Below are 22,552 nucleotides of genomic sequence, written 5' to 3'. Positions count from 1 at the left end.
TAGGCCTTCAGGTAAGATTGTGGTATTTCAGATGTCTGAAACAGTTGTTGATCTTAAATACCAAATATACAGCAATAGTTAAACTGATTAGGGATAAACTTATAGCCTTGTTCTGAAGTTCTGAAGTGAAGCAGAGTGGATTTAATTCAGGCCTTAAATCTCCCTTGAATATAATTTATTTAGTACAGCAATATGGGGCCTCACATTTTTTATAAGTAGTGTTCAAGTATTTATTACATAAATTAGTTTGTCTACAAACTATGACCAATTCCAGATAATACTTGACCTACAGTTCTATACCTGTAGTCGTATTTGACCTTAAGATAATTTTGTAGTTATTAAATGTTTAATCTTTAGAAGTATCATTTATACCAGGAAATTTACTTAGACAAGTACTATCAGTAATTTAAAAATGCTTTCATACAGTTTGCTGACTTTATCCATTTTTTATTTGCAGTTGAAAAATGAAGAAAAAGATACATATGAGGAAAATCTCCATTACCCTTTTCTTCTCATTTTAACCAAGCAGAGATAGAAGATTGCACCTTTTTTTTTTAAGACGGACTGCTGAAAATTAATCCATGTATGTGGATGGTCAGGCAATGTAGAATGTTCATTTTCCCCCATTTATGTCCCTGAATCATAATTGGGGAAATATTTCTAATCTAAATGCTGAGAAAGATATTGTCACTCGTTTGGCAGAGTATATACATTGAGACATCTTTTTTTTGTATAATTTTAGAAGTTTATTTTTCCAATTATATTCCAGCCTTAAACTGATAGGACTTCGCATGTATGCATTAACAAAGGTGTAGAGCTGACTTCCTTCTCTTTTGTGCCTTTAAACTTGCATGTACTTTGTTGATCTCTTTAAATGCTATTTTGAGGTGTATTTGAAAATATATGGATAATATACTTTGTAAGCTTAGATAATTGGTTGTAAAGAAGTGAATGCATTGACACTTAATTAATAAGGAAATAGTTGTCTGAAGATCTTCTTAAAGTGTACCTATTGAGTGCTTGTATTTTGCTGCCTTTTTTTTTTAAATTCCACTGTTGATTTTTCTATCCATGATTGAAATGTCCTCATTTGTTTTAGTGTTGAAGGCCCCTTTTCTATATGTGTGTATGTATGTTTTTTTCCAGCAGGACTTTTCCTCCTGTAGATGTATAAGAAATTATGCATCAGACAAAAGCCTCATAAACTGACCATTTGTCCTTTGGACACAATAGCCTGCCCAGCCCCTCTGCTCCTCCTCTCCAATTATGTGTGATTAGTCTCAGTGTGTTGTGTCAAGAAGGGGGAGTGTGCTGAGTGCTTATTATCTGTTTAGGTACAAGAAGAGCACATTTAGGTTCTGACTATGAATGGAAAGTGAGTCTTTATCAGGACTAAAATCTAAATGCTACTATCCTAGAAATTGCTTTCAAAAAAACAAATGCTTTTTTTTTGATAAATTCCAAGAAACACTATAAGAACTAAAGGATTTTATAATGTAATCAAACTATCTCCCTTGAATTAGTTTATATTGTGATATACTGTGGCCCATATATTTGATATATACTTAATGTGGTTTTTCTTGTACTGGAAAAGACATAAATCCCACAAAAAAAAAACAGGAGCAGTATTTGATTTCTTAACAGTTTAACAGACTGTTTTAATGACTTCTCAGCAGCAGTCTTTAAACCACAACACTTTTAAAATGTTGAAAAAAAGAGAGAGGCAGAGACCATGACTGAGAGAGGAAGGTACTAGCTGCAAGCAAGTGTAGAGAATCCTGCTGAAATACATTAATTAAAAGAATTGCAATTTGACAATAAGCATTCTTCCATATTCAACTCATTGGCCAGCATGTAAACCACAAACTCCTGAAAGTCTTTTGCTCTTCTGCTTCTTCCCAAATAAATTTCTTCACTACCAGTTTGCACGTCCTTGTATTCAGTACTTTTTATGCTCCATTAGAGCACCTAGATGGATCTCAGAAGGCATAGGTCAAGTCGCAGTTAGATCATACATTTCTTTCGCACAAAAACTTGAATTGCAATGCCAAGTGATGGGCTAACATCACAATAACAGCAATTTATTCCTCTTTTGATAAAAAGCAGCCTATTCTCGGTGTTAGATAAAGACCAGGGGCAATGCAAACCAACCATTTATCCTAGAACTGAGTAGTATAGCTGGTATGAGTTTCATATTCAAACTCCTGTTGGAAAATACTTGTGCAGTAAGAAATCAAAAGCATTTAGGAGTAATTTGAAATTGCTGTGAAGATGGCTTTAGTGTAATTAGTTTGGTTTTGTTTGTCCCACACAGCAGCGCCTTTGTTTCTCTAAAAGCATGTACAAGGAAATCTTCATAATCAACAAAGCAGTGTGGAAAATAGCGCAATATTAAAATTTGCAAACCTTTTATTTTGGAGAGGACTTGAATGTCTGCTGTACAATAATCTAATAAAGATTGTTAGTTGCCAAAAATAGAGGCAGCCTCATTTGAAAATTGCGGTTTTAGCTCTAAGAAGAAGACAGTTTTACTCAAATTCGTAGCTGATAATTGCTTTTTATTTCTTTAGTGTCTGTCGTTTGAGTTGAAGGCTTTGCACAGGTGCTGCCGTCCCTAAAGTGTGTAATTGATGGCTTGTTTACCAAAGATGCATTTAGGTTTCATCCTGCAAACTCATATTGGAGCTCCACAGGCAGTAAAGTTACTAATCTACATAAGTGCTTGCAGGTTTGGTCCATGTACACATTTTTAGAGGTACATAAACACATTCTCTTTTTGATTTTTTTTTTGTTTTACAATGGGTGTTGAAAAGTCACAGATATAGGATTTACATGAGGCACTAAGAGTGTTCTCTTTTAGATACATCTCTGAGTCCCTTGCATCAGTAGGTATTTGAATTGTTTCTGAGCACTTAAATTTTAATAAAAATACAGTGTTTATTAATGCATCAAATACCTTTGCTAAGAAAATGTTAGGCAGTTTGTCAAATCATGCTTATAAAATGTATCCAAGCCTTTTATGTCATGTGTTTTAACTAGTCTCTGATACTTGGTATATTTTTAATGATATCATTTACAGTGTTCTGTAACAGAATATTGAGCTTAATTACTTTGTGTTTGCAAAGCATTTGAAGTTGAATGACAACATGCAAGAGCTATGCTGGCTTGAGAATGGAAATGTTAGGCTGATACAAGATTTTCTTCACATATTTTGGTAATTCTTACAGCAATGCTGTGTCTTCTTTCTCAGAGAAAAATGGCAGAGGGGAATGGTATTTTTGTGGACGTCCATTCCTTGGGCACAGCTCTCATGCACCTGGTGCCACTGACAGTTGGTTGTGTAATCTTCAGGATATGAATGATCAAGAAGAAAGTATTCTATTTCCTGCTGTGAGATATGGCAACACCTTGCTTAAAAATTGCAAACTAATCCCAACTGATAGCATTCTGGAACAGTGGGGAAAATCTTTCAATTTAGGAAGCAAATTAGATTTGAAACAAAAAATATCTTAGGAATGTGAGATGAGGGAGGAGATATTGCGATCTCAGGTACCAGTCCAGCTTCAAAATCCTTATTAGACAAGTCATTCATATTTTGCCTGTGATTTTAATGGCTATATGTTTGCACAAGGAAGAAAGCGGGATTAAAATTGTTTCCCCCCACAAAAAGCATCTTTATATCTTGAGCCTGGCTGCAAACAGTCTATCAAGTGTTACATCTCCATTACAACTCTCCTTCGCTGTTCCCTGAACAAAAGAGGATGCAGTGGGTGGAGCTTTTGATACTCCTCTTGATATGGCAGGTGGCACAGCTGATATGGCGGGGGAAGAGGAAGAAGGCAGCAACACATGAAAGTCAAACAGCGCACTGTTTTATTACCCACTCTCTCTAATGCAAGAGGGGGATAACCAAGTCCTTGTTTTTTCACAGGAGAAATTATAAACATGTAGTTTAACCTGGATTTTAATGTTTGGGGGTTTTTTTTCCCAGTGTGTAGGTTTCTTCTTTTTTAAGGCAGGGATTTTTAACAGTGATGTCAAACTGCAAATTCCTTTTACTCTTTTGAAGGGTTTTGAGAAACTGGAAGAAAGTGCTAGGACAGCATGCACTGGTGGGTGTGTCTAGGATGTTTTCTGCACAGCCTGGTCATCCCATGTTGTTTCTCAGAAGGAGGCGATTTTTTTTGCTATATTTTTATTTGCTTTTTATATTGTCTTGAGTCTGATTAAGGTGGTGTCTCCACTGCCATGTATTGGTAGTCTAGCACTGGTTTTAAGCCCACTAGTATCTTTTGAAAGCTTGTTTTGAAAGTTGATTTTCAATATGATTCTCATCTGCAGTGCAACAGCACTTATTAATGCAATCAAAATGAGGGCACCCTCATTCAAAATCCCATAAAGCTATAAGAAGTACTTAGTAAATTTGCAGATGAATTTGTAAGTAAGGAGGGGACCCCTCCAAATGATACCCATTCCTCATATGAGGAAACCTGAAGCACTGCCAGTATTGCTGTCTCCATTGCCTATAGCAATTTAGAAATCAGGCAGTGCACTCCAGAACTGACCCCAGATTTTGTGAGGCCCGCTGCTGTATCTCCTCTGCAAGATCCATCTCCCTCTCCAACCTGTGGACTCTGTTCCAACAGCTGAATGTAACAAACCTAACTTTTCTTTCCCATTTTTAAAGGGTCTAGCCTATTACAGCTCCTTGCTTAGTCAGCAGCTGGCTTGCTGCCAAAAAGCCCAGCATATTGTTGTGGCTGGGTAAAAGCTGGATATTTTCCATGGCTGTCCAACAGCGGCACTGGATCTTCATTGTCTTCTTGTGTGTAAAGTGTGTGGAAAGTAGAGGGAAGATGCATGAAGCGTTAGTCCAGATGGCATTCCACAGCCTGAGAAGAAACATCTTGACCCTCGAATCTGGGTTAAACTCAACAGATGCCAAGCCCCCAAAAACAAAGAGCTGTTGTGGCTGACGACAGCAAGGGAGAGGTAGGCCTTTGGTAACAGAAAGTATCTTTTATTTTGGATGCATTTCCCTGCAGATAACCAAAACAGTGTCACTTGTAGAAGATTGCTTATTAAAAACAAGCAAAAAAATGATGGTTGTCTGCATTAGGCATCGTCCCCCTTCAGTTGTAAAATGTTGCCCCTGGGTGATGGGTTATGCTCACAGAAAGGATTTGAACATTCAGACTGCGCTGTGCCCTGACAGAGCCTGCATGCTAAAAGACCTGTTATTTTTTCCTGACTCTGACTCCAATTAATGTACTTTTTAAATGATTAAACATATCATGCTGTGACTTCTGAAATGTCAACAAGCTTCGAAACTTGGGAGACAGGAATGTAATAAAATAGGTAATAGGAGATTCAATAGTTAATAGAGGCCCTGAAGTGTGAGTGTATACAGTAGCTGTATATTGGAAACTGTGCAAATGAAGATGGCTTAGTATTGCAAACTGAGGAAGAAAATTGTTTTTAATTAGCACCTTCATAAGAACTGCTGATTAATACTGTTTGGTTTGGTGAAAAGCTTTCAGCTGAGTAATTTGTACAGCCATTACAACAGTTTTGTTAGACCAGGACTCCTGTTGTTAAACACAAACAGCAGATGATAATGGTGGAAGATGAGTTTGTCATGTAACAATTTACCTTATTGAAAAAAGCTTTATATAAAACCCAATACAGTAGGTACTAGCAGAAATCACATATTTTAAATCCTTTCAAGATTGCAGTGTGTGATTCTGGTGTGTTTTTTCATGGAGGAGAAACAGATTTTATATCATTTATAAAATTATATATACAATTTAAAGGTGTTGTAGCATGGACAGACCACTTTACTGGTAATGCTTTACATCAGAACAGTAAAGTGCTGGTACATTCAGACACTTCCTAAGTATACAAAGTCAGTCTAAAATTTGAAAGGTAATTAAGTAATATTGTTCACATGCAAATGTATGTTTGTGCATTATGCACTGAAATTATGTCTGGTGTTTGTGTGATGTCTAGCATTTATACCTAAGGCTTTAAGGAGATTTCTCCCAGGTTAACTACTGTTCACAGCAATTGCTTCCCCTTCCTTTCAACTGACAACAAAAAATTAAAACCCCTTATCCATGTCTCCATAATACAGAGGCATATGCATTTTAGTGGCCCAGATACAAAATTTAGTGCAGTCTGTAGAAACTGAGGGATTTTATTAAATGTGGTAACAATGAAGGAATATCTGCACTAAATTATGACGCTAACCAAGGATGGTAAGATCTGTAAATTATTGGAGTGCTATAATAGAACATGAGAGTTTTCCTTTAGACAGGCCTTCGGGGTAATAACAAGGGTTGAGACTCACGACAGTGCCAAATAAGCTTTAGACAGCATAATAGTCTGCAAAGAAAAGCCACAGAGCACTAATGTAAAAGAAGAGCTGTCCACCACATGCAGTAAAAATCACCAAAGGTCATTTTATGGTAGCAATTGTGACATAAAATTGGTGGTCATGCTACATGTCTAATACTCAGCACAGCTTTATAAATGATGGGCCCCTAGCGATGGCTGTCATTAAGTGCTTTCATCATAATAAACTTTAAACTGTTGGCTTTATGAATCGCCAGCCAGCTTCAGCTGTTCGTTGGATGGAGCTTGCAGTGCCTTAAGTGTGACAAGGCCTATTAGGAACTGCAACCATGTTTCAAGCGTACTTGGCTTTCCCACTCCTGGGGTGATTGCTGCCTATTAAATGGCATCTGGGAAGATTTTCCTCCAGCAATCTCTGATCAAGAGCTTTTTTGGGCTTTGACCTGCATTTCCTTCAAGACTTTCTCTGAGGAGTTTTATAAGAGCAAAACTCCAGAGGATTTATAGCCACTTCTGATTAATACCTTTTCAGTTTTTCTAGCAACTCTCCCACTGCTACATGGAGAAAAGCTTTCATTGTTCCTAAGGTGCTTATTTGTGACCTTTTCTCTGCTTTCTGATTCCCTCTAACATGTTCTCAGTGAAATCCTTGGTGTGCAACCAAGACAGTTGCTGAAGTTGCTGCAGCATTATGTGCAGTGGCTTTGGTAGTTAAAAAAGAAAATTAATTTAGAAGGAACGCCTCCCATTTCTGTTTCAAAAGTGGTCTCGCAACTCACGGGTAACAGTTAAATGCCAGCAGTACGGATTTGCTCTCCTAAATCGTATACATGAGGTAGAGAAATGCCAGTTCCATGGGGCTCCAGCTGAGGGGAATGCAAAAATTTCCTGTAACAAAAATTTCCTTCTCCAGCCCAGCCTCTCAAATCCCTGTGTGAAGGAACAGCCTCTGTGGCCGCTGGCAGGCGCGGGAGCGAGTTCTGCCGTGGCAGGGCCACATTCTTCCTTCAGCGGCTTCCTCTCTCTGTAAGGGAAGTGTCCCAGTCCCCCGTTCATTTGCGGTCCCTCGCTGTGAGACAGGGTGGGCAGAGGAGCAAAATGTGAAGTGTTCACCGCCTTAGGAAGGTCATGGCAGCACCCCAAAGCTCCCCTGGTGCAGTGGGTCCCAGTGGGGGACCCTTGGGCACGCAGGCTCCCGGGACCCTGTCCTGTTCTTGCCCTGGCACAGGCTCAGGGCGCGGCCCCTGAGGTGGCACATTCCTGAAGCCTGGAGCGCGCCAGGGATAGCTATACTGCTGAAATATAGAGCTGCATATAAAGATTTCATGAACTAGATTATATTTTCATCACTCTTATGCATATGAAGTCTTTTAATTTCTATAAATCTTACAGTGAGTTAGAATTAGATCGTATTTGTGTGAATAATAAATGTTTAGGGATCACTCATCTGAGAACTTGTAGTATTTAATTTACAAGGACTATACATTTTTCAAATCTCTTAACAAGGAACTTTAAGCACTTCTTGAGGTTTTAAAAAAAGGAGAGAAAACCAAAAAACACAACAGATCTCAAAAGCAAAAAATGCTCCATTTTTCCCAGGATCCTGAATGAGTCACTCAGGAGGTATTGTAATTGCAAAAGCTTTCTGTGTGTAAGAACCTGGCTAATACTCTTATTAGCATCTTTTTTAATCCAGGTAACATAATAGTCAAAGTGTCAGATGAATGTCTCAGAAGTGGACCATTAAAAAATAAATTGTGAAACCTTTGAGAGATTAGCATTTGAATCCAGACAGGAGCTCCTTGAGGTTCTTGGGTGTGGATCAGAGTCCTTAATGTATAAGTTGCTATCACAAACCACATCAGCCTCCAAGTTACTTGGAATGAGAAGACAGTAGCCACAATTATTAGTCTTAGCTCTGGAGTTGTTTCCTCTGGGAAGCAAATTAGCAAAATGAGATCTTCACTGCAAAAAGAGGTCTAATTTTCTGATACTTTTAATTTCTAAGGAAGTTTTAAAAGCAAACAACAAATAAAAAGTCCATTAAAACAGTATTTCCAGGGTAAAAACTCATGGTTTAATTAATAATTATGATAGATAGCTCTTAACCGAGGCTAATCTGAGCTCTGTACATTCAATATGGTTTTTAGAATCATTGCTTACATAACATCATCAGCTGATGCAATAGTTGACCTTTTCCCATGCTGGGAAACTGAGGCAAAGAAGTGAAGTAACACACAGAGAAAGCCTCCATGACAGGCAGAAATGTATTTATAATGCAAGTTTCACTCAAAGACAGTTCTTAAACAGCAGACCTTTAACCATCCGTGGCAGTTAACTTTTGTGCTAGATGTTGGCATACCCTGGGAACTGCATATTTTTCATCATCAGGTATCATTTGAAATTCTCTGAAGAGGTTATCATTCTTTCTGATGGATGGTACCAGTATTGGATTTCTCAGCAGATGTACTGAAATACAGACAGAGATGTAGGATGTACAAGAAGTATTTTAATTTGGCATTTCCCTTCTTCTAATGCGTTTCAGCAGCAAGCTGCTCATTTTCAAGGGATCGGGTAAGAGCACTGAAGAGAACATGTCAAATTTCTGTAGGAGAAAAAGCTGTTTATTTGTTTGAAGGGAGCCCTGATGGACATTCTACATCTTCTTACTGTTTTAGTGTTCCTGCTGCTGTGCTGCGTTCCAGGAACTGGGGAAGATACTTAGCAGAGGTGGCTCTAGGTTAACTCTTTGTGATCTCACCAGAAATCTGCAGGAATTGTTTGGGCCACTTTTTGACGCAAGTACTTGCACAAGTCTGCAGGCTACTAGAAGATTCAGGGATGAAGACCACTCATAAAGCTCTGTGTGGTGTGAATCACAGCAAAGGCATTAGTACTGTGTGAATGTGTTCGATAACTGATGCAAGCAGTTAAAGCAGTGACACAACAGGAAGCAAAGTAGTGATATAACCTTGCATTCCTGGTGCAGGGAACACCAGCAGCTGGGCAGATTACTACAGAAAGGGCAGGTCGTTTTGTCGTGGCTCTACAACAGCTTGTGCCAGGTGAGATGCATCTGTGCTTTTCTGTGCCCACCCTGCAGACAAGGTGCTGCCAGATAACTGCATGGGGAACAAAAAGGGATCATGTTACAGGCACCAACTCTCTGGGAATCTGCCAGCTTATGTAGTGAGGTAGAAATATTAGCAAACACGTGGGCAAAGAGTCTATTATGGAAATAAAGGGCATGGGAGAGCCCAGAAACAGTGAGCCATATTTTACAGTGGTTTATAGGCTACACAGGAAAGAAATGGGAGGGAAAAGATGAAATTCTCATCTGAGAGGGAGGTAGTCACCATGACAAAAATCATTTAGAAAGGTGTTAAGCTCAGTTAAAAGGCAGCCCTTTCAAAGCACTTTCAGAGTTATTTTCAGCTGTGAGCAAAGCAGAGGAATATTGCCACTGGGTAGAAATTGCTGCCAAACAATGATGGGTGGAAAGGATGCCTATTGCTGAACCTCAGCCCTTTTCAGGTCACTTTTGGCCAGCTCTTTTCTTTGTTATAAGACCCCTTTATGGAAATAAGGACTGCAAAGCACAGGCAGCATCTCATCCTGGCCCTCCATGCCAAGGTTGCAAGGGTTGGAGGCTTGTGTCCAGGGCCTGAAGGGCTGAGCATGGGCTGCTGGGGAGGACACATCCTGTCAGGTCATGGCATTAAGAAGTCCCTACTTGTGCCCAAAAACTAGGAGTGAGAGTGAAGCAGTTCCAGGTGGGTTCGTCACAGGACAGTGGATAATCCTACCAGGCACGGAGCTCGGTGGGGCAGCAGCACACAGACCCGCAGAGCAGCACGGCCACAGCGGGGATGCAGGTAAGACTGAGCGCCTTAAAAACTTATCCAAAGGAACAGAATCGGCTCCATTCCCAAGCTTTCCGGTCCCCACTAACCACAGGCACAGGAACCTGCAGACCACAGACCGATGTATGTTGAGAAGCCCAAGTGTGGGCTCCCATTTGTGTTGCAGTGCATCTGTGGGATGTGCTATGTGTGCTCACCAGGAAAGACACAAGGTGAAGGAGCAGCAGGGAATGCTGAGTGCTGGGTGGGGGGCTCACCTCGTGCTGTGTTGGCTTGCCTGGACTCAAGAAAATGGTGTAAAGGCAGCATATGATTGTACTTGACCTGTGCTTCTGCCTTCAGAGTGATCTACCTCATGCTGATGAAGTGACTAGGAATGTTTTCCCAAGGAAACACCCTTGCCAGTAAGCAGGGAGCATTTTATCGCCACACAGCCATGCTCCTGCTGCTGGATGGGATTGCCCTGTCCCAGAGCCACCAGCCATTCTACCTGCTACTCTGACACTCAGTGCTTCCCACCTGCACCAAACAGGGTCAAACTGAAGTGAACACTTGCATGAACAGTTCAGATCATTGTACAATCAGATATTTGAGTTGCAGAAGCACAACACATTTTTCTACTGCTATTTAGAGGCTGATGTGTGTCGCCTTAACAACAATTTGTTTATTCATCCATTTCAGTAGCTTTGTTCCTGCTGACTTCTATCTAAAATGCGATGTAGTGCACATTTTATGAGCTATAGGATGGTTAGTTATTATGGCTTAGAGTCCATATGCACCAGAACTGTGGGGAAAAAAGGATATTTAAAAATATTTTAAGATCTATATTGTTGTTAGTATTCCTCTTTGCTGATTTCTTATCTTTTCATAGCATGGAAATAAGAATAAATTTAATATCTAATGCTGAATCTGGGCATATTTTCAGTGTAGGGAACATGGACGTTTATCAGAATATTCAGAAATCAGAGCTTTTCATGAAGTGTTGAAAAAGCTCTTTCAATGAGGAAAGAAATGTCACTTTAAACATTCATTTTAAAAATATTGATGTAGCAATGTCGTGATCTGCAATGCATCTTCTATGTTTAAAGCACAGGAATTGGTCTATTCCCAGATTTCTTCTAAAATCTGACTTCCAAAGGCAAATAGTCCTGCAGTGATAGTTCAAAACACTTGTGCTTCTCTGAGGGATGTCTATGCTACTTTTAAATTGCAAGCTGACTGCAAGCTCAGGCACAACATGGCTTCATCTATGTTGACCTCGGTGTGCTAAGCCAAAGGATACGCTCAAGGTATTTGTGCTTCCTGTCCTGGCTCTGGACTCCTACACTGTGGCCAGTGAAAGTCCCATGGTTTCTGTGCAGAGGTCCAGTCTTGGCCTCTTGATCTTTCTCTTTCAGGGAGGAGTAGCCTAAGGGTAGGCTGGTTGTAAATCCAGATCCTCCAGTGGGTGGCTTTGGGATGACCAGGGGTTTTTTTGCTACATTCTTAGATGGGATGTGTGGAAGGCTGTGACCCTGTTCTTTGTCCCATAGACCTGTGCTGAGCAGGTCCATCAGCCTGAACCTTCTCTCTTGGCCTTCTCTGGAGTTTGCTTCTAGCCTGTGTTTGAACTTACATCCTCCCAAGGTGCTCTTGAGTTTGTGTGCCTCAGAGACATAACCAGTGACTGTAGATTCTCCTGTGCTGGACCAGCCCTTTTTCTCTGCTGGTTTAGCTGGGCCATAATTCAGAAACTTCTGCCCCTTTGCCCTTCCTAAAGGAAAACATAACTGCACAAACTTCCATTTAGCTTTGAAAAGGGGCTCTATAATTGTCTTTAAACCAACCTGAAAATGTGAAGCATTACAAAATATTACACCAGAGCCCATTGATGCTGCTGATATAGTAAAAGTTTATTTCTACAAGCAATTGATGTGTCTATTGCACTGAGACACAGTAGCACCTTGTTGCAGGGCCCTGTGACTCCATGAGAATAGAGGCAATTCTCTCTGGGCAGCTGTGGATTACAAAGGAAGTCACTACCTCTGGGAGTAACGCTATCTTAACAAAAATCTCCCTGCTGTTGCCCAAACCTTGACCTACTGTGTAGTTCTTTTTCTGCTCATAACTCACTTGACATCTTTACCTTTCTATACCACTTTGCTGTAATTCCCTATGACCCTTTTAAAGAACTATAGAGGTGGTAGGGCTTCATTACAAAGATGAACTGCAAAGCATAGCCAAATCTGAGGGGTCTGAAGGGAAGAATAAAGGGTTGTTTGTTACTATTTCATATATAGACCACCCTAAAGAAATAACAATAAAAGACACAGACACATGGTAGTGGAGATAATGTTTGCCCCCTGTTCTCCACAGAATAATTGCAATGGGGCATTCCATACAGGCCTGTCCCTTCTGAAGCTTCATTGATTGGTTTTATTGCATCAGGGAAAGCAAAACAGGAAAAATACAAATTGTGTTTGAAGTTTTCACGCTTTAAACATTAAAAACAGATCGTTTGCTTTTCTTTCCTGATGGATCTAGGAAGGTCTGAAGCTCCCCAGTCCAGGCCATGGTGTAAAACATTATATTGCTTGTCCGGGCTCATGAAAAATCATAGCAGAATAGTATCAGGTGTTATATTTTCTCATTTTTCTTCATGGTTATAGTTGTGATATTTGATCACAACTATGTTTCCCAGCTCCTTGCATTCCTCAAGGACTGTGCTCTATGCTCTGCATCCACAGGAGGAGATAAAAGGGTGATTTCTGGGGATGCAGGATGGTGGTGCATAGGCAACAACAATTTACAGGATGTGGTAGAGCTCTACTCAAACAAGAGATTCTTTTTTCTGAAGTAAAATTGGCAACATGCAGACATCCTCTGAGATTCTAACTTTGCTGCTTCCTCAGTCAATGCTTGTACTCTTCAAGGGTAGTGAGGAAAGCTACATCTTCTCCTTTTGAAAAGATAATAGAAGTGAGGTTATCCACACTGACCTGCACCTTCTGACTTTTCAGAACCAGCAAGCTTTATTCCATCAGATGAAGCATGACCTGTTTTACTCCCCTGCTGTTCACTGGTACTTAGATAGCTGGAAAACATAAAGAGTTTGGAACACAACAGGACTTAGGATGCTGCTGGAAAGTATGGAAAACCTGCAGCAAATGCTGTGGTTTTGTCTCCCAAACTCATCAGTACCCCCTTCTCCTTGGGACTTGCCATACCTTTAGGATTCTCCACCCTCCTTCTGTCCTTGCCATGGAACACAGAGCCCACCCTTGCTGCCATCCCTGTGACACAGCTCCTCAGGCTGTGGAAGCTGTGACCCAGCCTGGTGCTGAATGTGCTGAGGGCTCAAATGTCAGCAGCCTTTAGCCCTCCTGTGGGCAACACTGTCCCCACCCCATCTATCCCTAGCACAGGCCTTTGTTTGCACCCCATGGGAGGAAAATAATCCCCTTGCCTCTGACCACACCTGGATTCAGCCTTCAATTTGGCACCTTGAAAAGTGGGCCAATTCTCTAACACTCTTGCCAGGACTAAAGCCAGAGTGAATGCAGCTAATTTTCACTGCTCTAATTAGGTGTTGAGTCAGCGAGAGGAGACTTCGCCTCTTGGAGAATTTTTTTAAAAACAGAGAGAGAAAAGGGAAAGGCAGGAGGAAAGAAGACAGGCAGCAGGAGAGAAGGAAAGGGAGAAAAAGAGGAAGAAACAAACCAATAAAGAAAAAAGAGAGCGCTGAGCACTTAATGGAGTAACAGGGAGGGAGACTGGGAACAGCCCCTTTCTTGCAGGTGCAGGACTGAAGAGGGTGTCCTACACAGATCACAGGTTGGAAGAGCACTGGGGACCTGGGGGACAGCTGCAGAGGGAATGCCTTCCTACATCTGCTGGCTTGCTTTGGCTGTAGGTCTCTGGGGAAACCTTTGGTGTGGAAATCAGACAAAGGTGTTCCTGTTGTTACTCATGGGAATTCAGCTTCAGAGAAATGCCCTGAAAATATGTTGGAACCCAGTTATGCAGTCTCAGACAAGCAAAAAAAAATTCTTCAGTAGTGCTCCACAAGCTCTGGCTGAAAATCAGCATTTTCCCCAGTTTATGTAATAATCAGGTGCCTTTCTTTCCATCTCCCACCTCCCACCTCCCCACCCCCCACTCCAAAGAAAAAGAAACTCACATCTGCTCTAGATGACTTGAAATAAAGGGGGCCAAATCTGTATGTATGGTTTTCTTAGCTTGTCTACAGAGAGAGCCAGGGCCATGGAAACATCAGACTAAGAGGCTTAGAGTAAATCCTGGCAGTCTCAGTGCTAGAAACTCTCCCACTGATAACCAAAGCCTAATAAATAAGTTTGAGAGAAAAACTAAATGAAAGTCAAATGTTGAGTAGTTAATTAGGATACCTCTTAGCATTTGTGCTGCAAAGAATGAGAAAATTAGAGAATATAGAAACATATGATGGCAAGAGTGAGAACATGCTAAAAGTAAACACGGCTGTTATTATTAGCAGTAAAAATAATATTAATTAGTTGTATTACAGTAGCACCTAGTGGTGCTACTGGATCTCATCGCTAGATGAGATCAAGATCCCCAAAATATAAAGGTCTTAAATAGAAGTTTCATGTAAGTGCATATATCTGTAACATATGTATATGGAATGTGTACATAACATATAGATAGACACACAATTCAAGGGATGAAGAAACCTCAGCAAAGTGAAAGCAGGCTACAGAATGTTTTGTGACTTGGTCTCTCTTATTCCTATCTTTTTATGTGCTGCAGGGCAGCTGTTTGCAACTGTATTTATCATACAGAGAACAGAGAATTGGATTTCTATTTCAGGAGTCAGAGTATATATGTATATGTGTGTGTCTGTGTGTGTATTCAAATATAGGTATGTCTATACATCTGTGCATGTACACATACACATATGTGCACATTCAGACCACATGGAGTCATGTTTTTCCTAACTTGGATCAGGACAACACAGAAAGCTTGGCAAACAAAATGAAAGCTACCCCAAAGGCTCCATTTATTCCCCCTAGCACCATTTCTTTACTATAGTGGAATTGCCACTGTCTTTTCTGTGCATGCATGGGCACTTTTTGGAGAGAGATGATTCCCCACCATGCACTGTAAAATTCTCCTTAAAGAAAGTCACAGCTGAATATTGCCTTCAGCTAAGTCAGCATAGTCTGAAAGGGTGCAGAACTGCAAGTTGCAGTTGCTGCAGCTGCTGCTGACTTTGACTAAATAATTTAATAATAAATTTGAAAAAAAACTAACACCTTTCCTGATGTGGATTTACATGCCACAGCAGGGAGAGGCTATAATGACCCAGATGACACACAGTTAACTCCGGATTCCTTAAGACATGGGAACTAATTTAATTGTTAATGTTTTACTGCCTGGGTTTCCAGGAAAATGAGCCCTTGCAGATTATCTGGGTTCCTGTTTCAAACAGAGCAGTGCTGAGGGCTTTTTAGAAAAAAATCTTTTTAGAAAAAATAGCAGCAGGAATCTTGAGATTTCCAGTGAGGAAATTGCACGGCAGGTCAGGGCGTCAATTTAATGTTCGGAGACATGCTTCGTTTGAATGATAATTTCATTAGATTAGTTTGTAAACTTTTAATGCAGGTTGCATTATATGTCTAAGAAGAAACAATTTGTGTGACAGACTATCCTTCATAATCCCCCTCTTCAGCCCTCTGCTAACAAAAGACCCTTAATACTGAAGATGTTTTGTGGGAGGAGAAACATTTTCCAAACAAGTAGTTTCTCTATTCCAGCCCAGGTAACAAAGAGGCCTTAGGAATTTCTGTGGGCCTTGTCAGGACTGGCCCATTGGTCTTAAAGCCACCTGCTGCTTAAGCCATTGGTCAATAGATTAACTGCTGCTATTACTAAGTGTTTAGGAAAGTAAGTTATGTGGCAGAGCAAACAAAATCAACCTCCTTAACACATGTTAATTCAAAATTTAATAAATCTGCACTGAGAACAGTAAAGCAATCAAGGACGGTGGGGTGCGCAGGAAAGCTCTTAGTATGCCCTGGTCCTCCAAGCAAAGTATCACATAGCAGATAAAAAGTCTTAAACAAAAGGATAATACTCTATTTGCTCTGCAAAACTAGCTTGACACTTGCCTCCACGCCTCTGCCTTCCTCCTTTTCTTCTGGCTTTTGGATGCTGGTTTGTGCTGCAGATTTTGGGCAGTTTCCAAAGCTCAGTCACTGAAGTTCACAATAAACAGTAATAGTGGAGTTAATTCCTGGTGAAAAGGTGGGAAGGATTCAAATACTTGCAAAAGCTGTGACACTCCACAGCCTCACATGTCATTCATATTCTGTAATGAAACACATGTTTTAACAAAGCACATCTCCCCAGGAAGAGAAAACCTTCTGCCTGCCCTTGCATGCCATTGGGGACTTTGCCTGGCCCTGGAGGTCCAAAAGGATTTTGGCAGGGGAACCAAAGAGTTTTTCATGAGGCCAATGCCTCATGGATCTGTCCTGGGCAAAAGTCAGAAAGGTGCTACCAATTCTTAAAATAAATAATTTAAATCTCATTTGCCTACAGCTCTATGCTATTCATGAGATAAAAGAAAGACTTGGGAGAAAAATTTTGCTTTTGCATGCAACAAAAGGGATAGGACAATACCAGTTGTTGGTGAATGTTGGCTTAGGAGTTCCTGATTTTCTGTCACATGCTTCAAGCATTTGCTGTTTCTCATACTGCAAATTTAGGTGACTGGTAAAATACAGTTCTTACTGGTTTAGAAAGATCCACAAAAATTCTTGGAATAAATTCCTATTTTTGTGGTGTCTTTTCCTAATCCTTAACTTTCAGGTTCCTATGTTTTGTTAATAAGTCATTTGTTCCCTATATGAGTTAGCTGTGATCTAAAACTGAAGATCAGGATTATGGTTGCCCTTACTTGGCTTATAATCATGGGATGGATATCCTGTATGGGATGAGTTTGTGTTTTGTCAATGGATACTCAGGAGAAGAGAGAAGTCCAGAACAGTGGCAGATCACACATAAGTTGCCCACTGATGTTTTCCCACTGAGTGTTTGAGGGAGGCAGAAGCAAGAGAAATGCACTGAAGCATGTTCCTGCTCCAGCACATACACACTTCTGTCCAGGGAGAGGTGTGGCAGCTGGCACTAGCCTTCTCAGAAATTTGACCATTTGTTGCTATTGGGTTTGGGATCTGGGTTTTTGTAGATTTCCCACAAGTTTAATGCTGGTTTTGCCAAGTGCATTTGACTGGTTCCAAACATATGTGTTGATGATCAGGTACAGTACCTTGCTAGGAAAACAAGGCATCTTCCAACCAAATTTTCAGGGGGGATTTCTCAGGATCTATAGGCTGGGTTGTGATTTCCTTGGTCTGGCTTTGGCAGAGCCTTCCTTAACCTGGCATGTGAATAAATGCTACTGCAGGCCTCCATCCATGCTGTTTGGAAGGCTGAAAATTCCCCCTTTGTGAGGCTGTAAATTTCCTGAGAGGAGAATGCAGCAGTAACTCCAAAATGTTTTCCTTGCAGACCTTGTTGAGCTGTTTTTTATCTTGGTAGGAGAGCATTTAGACATCTATGAACAAGATAAGATAAATTTAAATTTAATAAATTTTTTTATTATGGCATGGTAGGTACTGCTAGGCTATCAGCTGCCATCATGGAGCCCAAGCTGATGGTTGTAGCAAGATAGTAGAGGCTATCTTTGAACAGGACATTTATCTCAGATTTTTATAATATATCAAAGCTCCTTGCATGTCTGGGAGTATTTGCGGGTCAGTAAAATGCTAAGAACATTCCAGCAGGACTTCTATCCTTCCTTTCCATCCCATATCTAATAACTTTCCCTTCGAGCAGTCTACTAAAATTGTGATGGTAGGGTAAAATCAGCGGTCCAGATATAACACAAGATTGCCTGTGTCATATTCTGAATGTCTTTGACTCCAGGACTTATACTCCTGATGGAGACAGTGTAAGGAAGGCCAGACCTAGCCCTATATTTGTGCTCTGCAGTGAGGACATAGGACATTTTTGTCCAAAGTATCTTTTCCCAAGAAGGTGGGTGAGCATCTGTCTTCACAGCTGACACCAAAGCTGGTTTTCAGCCAGTCTGCTGAGTGAGCACGGTCCCATTTGACAGCCATAAGCTCTGGGTAGTTTAATGTAATGCAGTTAAAATTAAAGCACTTGCCTGGTTTGTTGTGCAACATCCCCACATTGCCTCAGTCTGCCAAGGTCAGCTGGATAATATTATAAATGGATACTCCCTGCTTCCTTTTCACTTATTTTTAATGTGATGTTGCTTTCTGTACACGTATTAATTGTACAAGCCAAGAAAAATTGCGGAGTAAATGGATATATTTTTAGATGTTACTTTATTTGGAAAGCAAGAGATGCAGTCTCTTCTGGAATTTGATATTCCTAAGCTGAACAGTGCTTTACTGCTGTGATGCAGTTAAATCACACAATTTCTTTGCTGCCTCATAATGAAGAAACCTAAGCTCAACTATTATTCTCCTTTGAGGCTAAGAATTCAAACTCTCTTTGAGAAAAGACTGATTTAAGATCATTTTCTGCTCTGAGTGTGCTAGGCATTACACAGGGTGCAAAGGCAATACACAGTGTAGCATGACACTTTAACTGTTATTACACTTATATTGCATTTAGAAAAAAAATCTTCAATCATTCATAGTTAACCTAGGAGAGCATTTTCCCCAATGTGACACTTAAATGTTTTTAAAATAATGGGATGATTTGATTCTTTCCCCTTGAATATGAGGCAGCGAGGTTAGAAGGGGAAGCAGAGGGGGGATGAAAAGTGGCTTATATTGTCAAGGTCTCCTTAACTGTTAAGCAGTGGGGGAAAGAATCAGACTCCTTTCCTGGGCAAAACCAGAGATACTCTCCACTGATGACTGTCCTTCTAAGCCTTCCCTATCACAGGCTAGCAGTTAAAATAATACTCACCTACTGGGCATCCAGCAGAGTTGATCTACCTTTTCTGCTAGGAGGTTCACGTCCAGTCAAGCCTGATTAATCTGTTGCAAGTCCTGAATGATCCCAAATATAACACATAACAGCTACACCTGTTTATCAAGTCAGTTCATTTCCCTTCCCCTATTCCACACTGAAAAGGAGCATTAATTAAAACAGTAAACAAACGAGCGCCTATTCTAAATCAGAGCTGCAGGCAAAGAAGAGATAACTTAGGCTCTTGAGAAGAGGGATTTTCAGTTAATTTATGGAATCTACTGTCACTCTCAGGGCAAGGGAGCTTACGTAGCTGGGAAATTGAAGCAGACAGGCTTTGTCTAAACACTTCTTTTTCAGTGAATATCTTCTCTTTTTTTCCTATTTTAATTTTTAATCAAGTCCTCTTTTTTTTCTTCCTTTTTTTTTTTTAAGGAAAGAAATTGCTAGATTTTTCCAGTATTCTGGTGACTCATACAGCTCCTGTGAGATACCCAAAAGGTAGAGAAGAGTGAAGATGAGAGGCAGGAAGCTGAGCTTTAAAAAGAGCATTGTGAGAATATGAAATGTTCCTTTAGCAAATTATTCCCCGGAAATTAATTGCTGTGTTTCAATCCGTTTTATTCATTATTTCCCCAGCATATTCATCTGTACTCATTGTACACGTACCCTGGTCCTGGAGCAATGTTGGTGTGAGTGTAGGTTTCTGTCTGCCCAGGATGAGCTGCAGGGAGCCCATCTGAATTAAATAAATAGCCAGGGGATGGTGTCCGCGGAGCTGCCGCGTCCCTTGGCGAGGGCTGGCTGCTCTGTGCGGCACCCAGTGAGCATGCCGCGACAAAGGGGCTGCTCTGCCTGCCACGGGCTGCCGGCAGAGCACCGAGGCCATCAGCGAGGCCGAGCCCGGAATTCAAACCATGCTTGTGCTCTGCAGGTGCTGCTCGCACCCATGCCCCGAGCCCGGGGCTGCGGGAGGAGCCCCGCAGGCGCTGCCCGGCGCGGTGCTGCGGGGTCGGGGCCTCCGCTCCAGAGCGGGCTCCGGTCGCTTTGTACGAGGCAAGCGTGTACACGTTCCGGTTTTGGTAGAGGGGGAGAAGCAGCAGGGGAGCTGCAGGAGAAATGGGGGCCAGACCCCCCTGAAAGCAGAGAGGTGATGTGCTCTGAATTCCCCCTCACAAGCGCATTGCTGAGCTAATTGAAACTGGCTCTCCCACATCCCTGGAGAGTGCCCTGACCTCCTACCTCCCGGCAGCTGGGGGCAGGGCTCGGAGGCAGGAAAAAACCCTCTCCCTCTTTTCCTCTCTCCCTCTTTCCTTCTCTCCTTCTCTCCCTCTACCTCTCCATTTTTTAATCAGCAGCTCTACCCGGAGAAACCTTCCCCTTTGTAGCTCCTGCTCTACGCACCCGGGACAACTTTCAACAAATCACCATTTTCTGTCAAAAAATTTGCAACCTGCTCTTGCTACGAGCTGCTTTTCAATTCCAGAGCATAGCTAAAAAGATTCCTGTTCTGCCCAAATAAAATACTATTGGCAGGGAGACAGTTTAAACTCCTATCAGCCAGGATTTGTCACGATGAAGGCTGCGTTTCTCAGGAAGCAAACTATCATTTTGCTTCTTACAATACTGTTGGGACTCTCTCCCTGGGCTAATTAATATATTAGACATTTGATTTTATTTCAGACTGAGATTTGGAATAATTCAGTTTGTGAAATCACATTGAAATTGTAGTTTTCATAAAATTACAGACAGACCAAAAAAAGTTCTGTAAACCTTTGTCATTTCAGATACAAACCTCTTTTAAAGCTACAGGAATGCCTTCTACATATTTCAAGTCATCCAGCATTTACTGGTGGCATATCCAGTAATCATGTTGACAAATTAATGGTAGAGAATTAGTTGTACATTAAAGATTTAAATTATATTATGCAGCACATTGTCATAAAATGATATAAAACAATTGGCAAATAAATGTAAATTAATTCCAGTTACTGACATGTAAGAGGCAGACTGACATCTGTACACTTCTTGCCTTGCCTCGCGCAGCTGCCATACTTCCAGACGTAAAGCAAAGTGGGAAGCGGGATGGCGGGCTGCAGCAGCAGGCAGGGACGGGCTCAGGCCCGGCCTTTGGGCTGGGCAAACCCTACCTCCACTTCTAAACAAACAAATTTGTGTCCAGCATCGCCCCTGCGTGCCCCTGGGGGGATGGCAGAAAAGTTTCTTTTGTCGAGCAGGATGAATACCTTGTCATGACAATACTCGGGGTTTGGTATTATCCTACCCTGACCAAAATCCCGCGAGTTCCTATCAATGCCGAGGCGCGATTGCTTCCTGGGGCACAACCCCGGGACTTTCAAGGGCTCACACACTACTGTGCTGGCTAATTATACAGATTCCATTTCCTGTTATGAAGGAATGCATTACCTGCAGCAAAGGATGCAGAAAATATTGGGTGTGGGAGGCGCTAGGAGGAAGCAGAAAGCGGCCATGAATTCAAGCCCCAGCCCTGGGTTTATACCCACAATCCAGACCCATGCTGAGAGCCTAATCACTGGGGCCATTCTTTGGGCTGTTGTCCAATCAGTCCCTGAATAGCAAAACCCCACAATGCGGAGTATGAATTAGAGGGGGGGAATAAACGTGGGCGCAGACTTTTTTTGCAACAATACCTAACTGGGCCTTTCAGCCAGGACAACTCACGGACAAAAGCACGGCGGAAATTGAAGTAACTTTTGGAGGCCCTCATCAGTAAGAGCTGGCTTGATGAGGGTAGCGCTGGCTTCTTTTTTGTGTGGACTGGATCAATTATTCACTGAGGGGGGAGAGGTGGAGGAAAGAAAAGTCTCAAAAATCCAACATTTGTGTTGCACTGGCCTTGGAAATCATGGCTGTTCGCTGAATAAAACCAAATATTTTTGTCTCCTCCTCCTTTCCTTGGCGGGTGCTGCAGTGATTTAGGGGGTGGCTGGTGGAGTGCTTGCATTCCTCACCCTTCCCCCCTGCGCCCAAAGAAGAGAATAGCTTCTTGAGCTATAGAGATGTCAGGTCCATGTTTTAAAATTTAGCTTTGTTTACCCAACAGAATGGAATTCATTACTGCGCAAAAGCGGTTCAATTTTCTGACCTTTTTTATTCAAAATGTTGGAAGTAGCAAAAAGCTCATTTGAAGGTCACAGGTTTATGTATCTATTCTCTTAAGTGTTTTAGAAATTCATATGGAGGACACTAAAGGTGGAATATGTGAAAACATACTGTTCATTGTTTACCCTAACCTTGCCATGATTATTAGATAAATGAGGGAAGCAAAATGGCATTAAAAGCCATTGTTAACAGTGATTTTTTTTCCCCCTGAAGACTGTTCA

The 22,552-nt window shown here is 41.3% G+C and overlaps 1 protein-coding gene across 1 annotated transcript in view; it reads left to right on the top strand.

Annotated features, from left to right (window-relative positions):
- The window catches only part of CAMKMT (calmodulin-lysine N-methyltransferase), a 212,880-nt gene extending 210,403 nt beyond the window's left edge, over positions 1 to 2,477 (top strand). Inside the window, exon 11 of the mRNA XM_063152066.1 lies at positions 458 to 2,477. Coding sequence (XP_063008136.1) covers positions 458 to 535 — 78 coding nt within the window. The 3' untranslated portion in view covers positions 536 to 2,477. The remainder of the gene's footprint in view (positions 1 to 457) is intronic.
- The last annotated feature ends 20,075 nt before the right edge of the window (positions 2,478 to 22,552 follow it).

The sequence above is a fragment of the Melospiza melodia genome, chromosome 3 (assembly GCF_035770615.1).
Source record: "Melospiza melodia melodia isolate bMelMel2 chromosome 3, bMelMel2.pri, whole genome shotgun sequence".
Classification (NCBI taxonomy): Eukaryota; Metazoa; Chordata; class Aves; order Passeriformes; family Passerellidae; genus Melospiza; species Melospiza melodia.
Note: the sequence above shows the minus strand (reverse complement) of the source record. Positions and strands in the feature narration are given on the sequence as shown.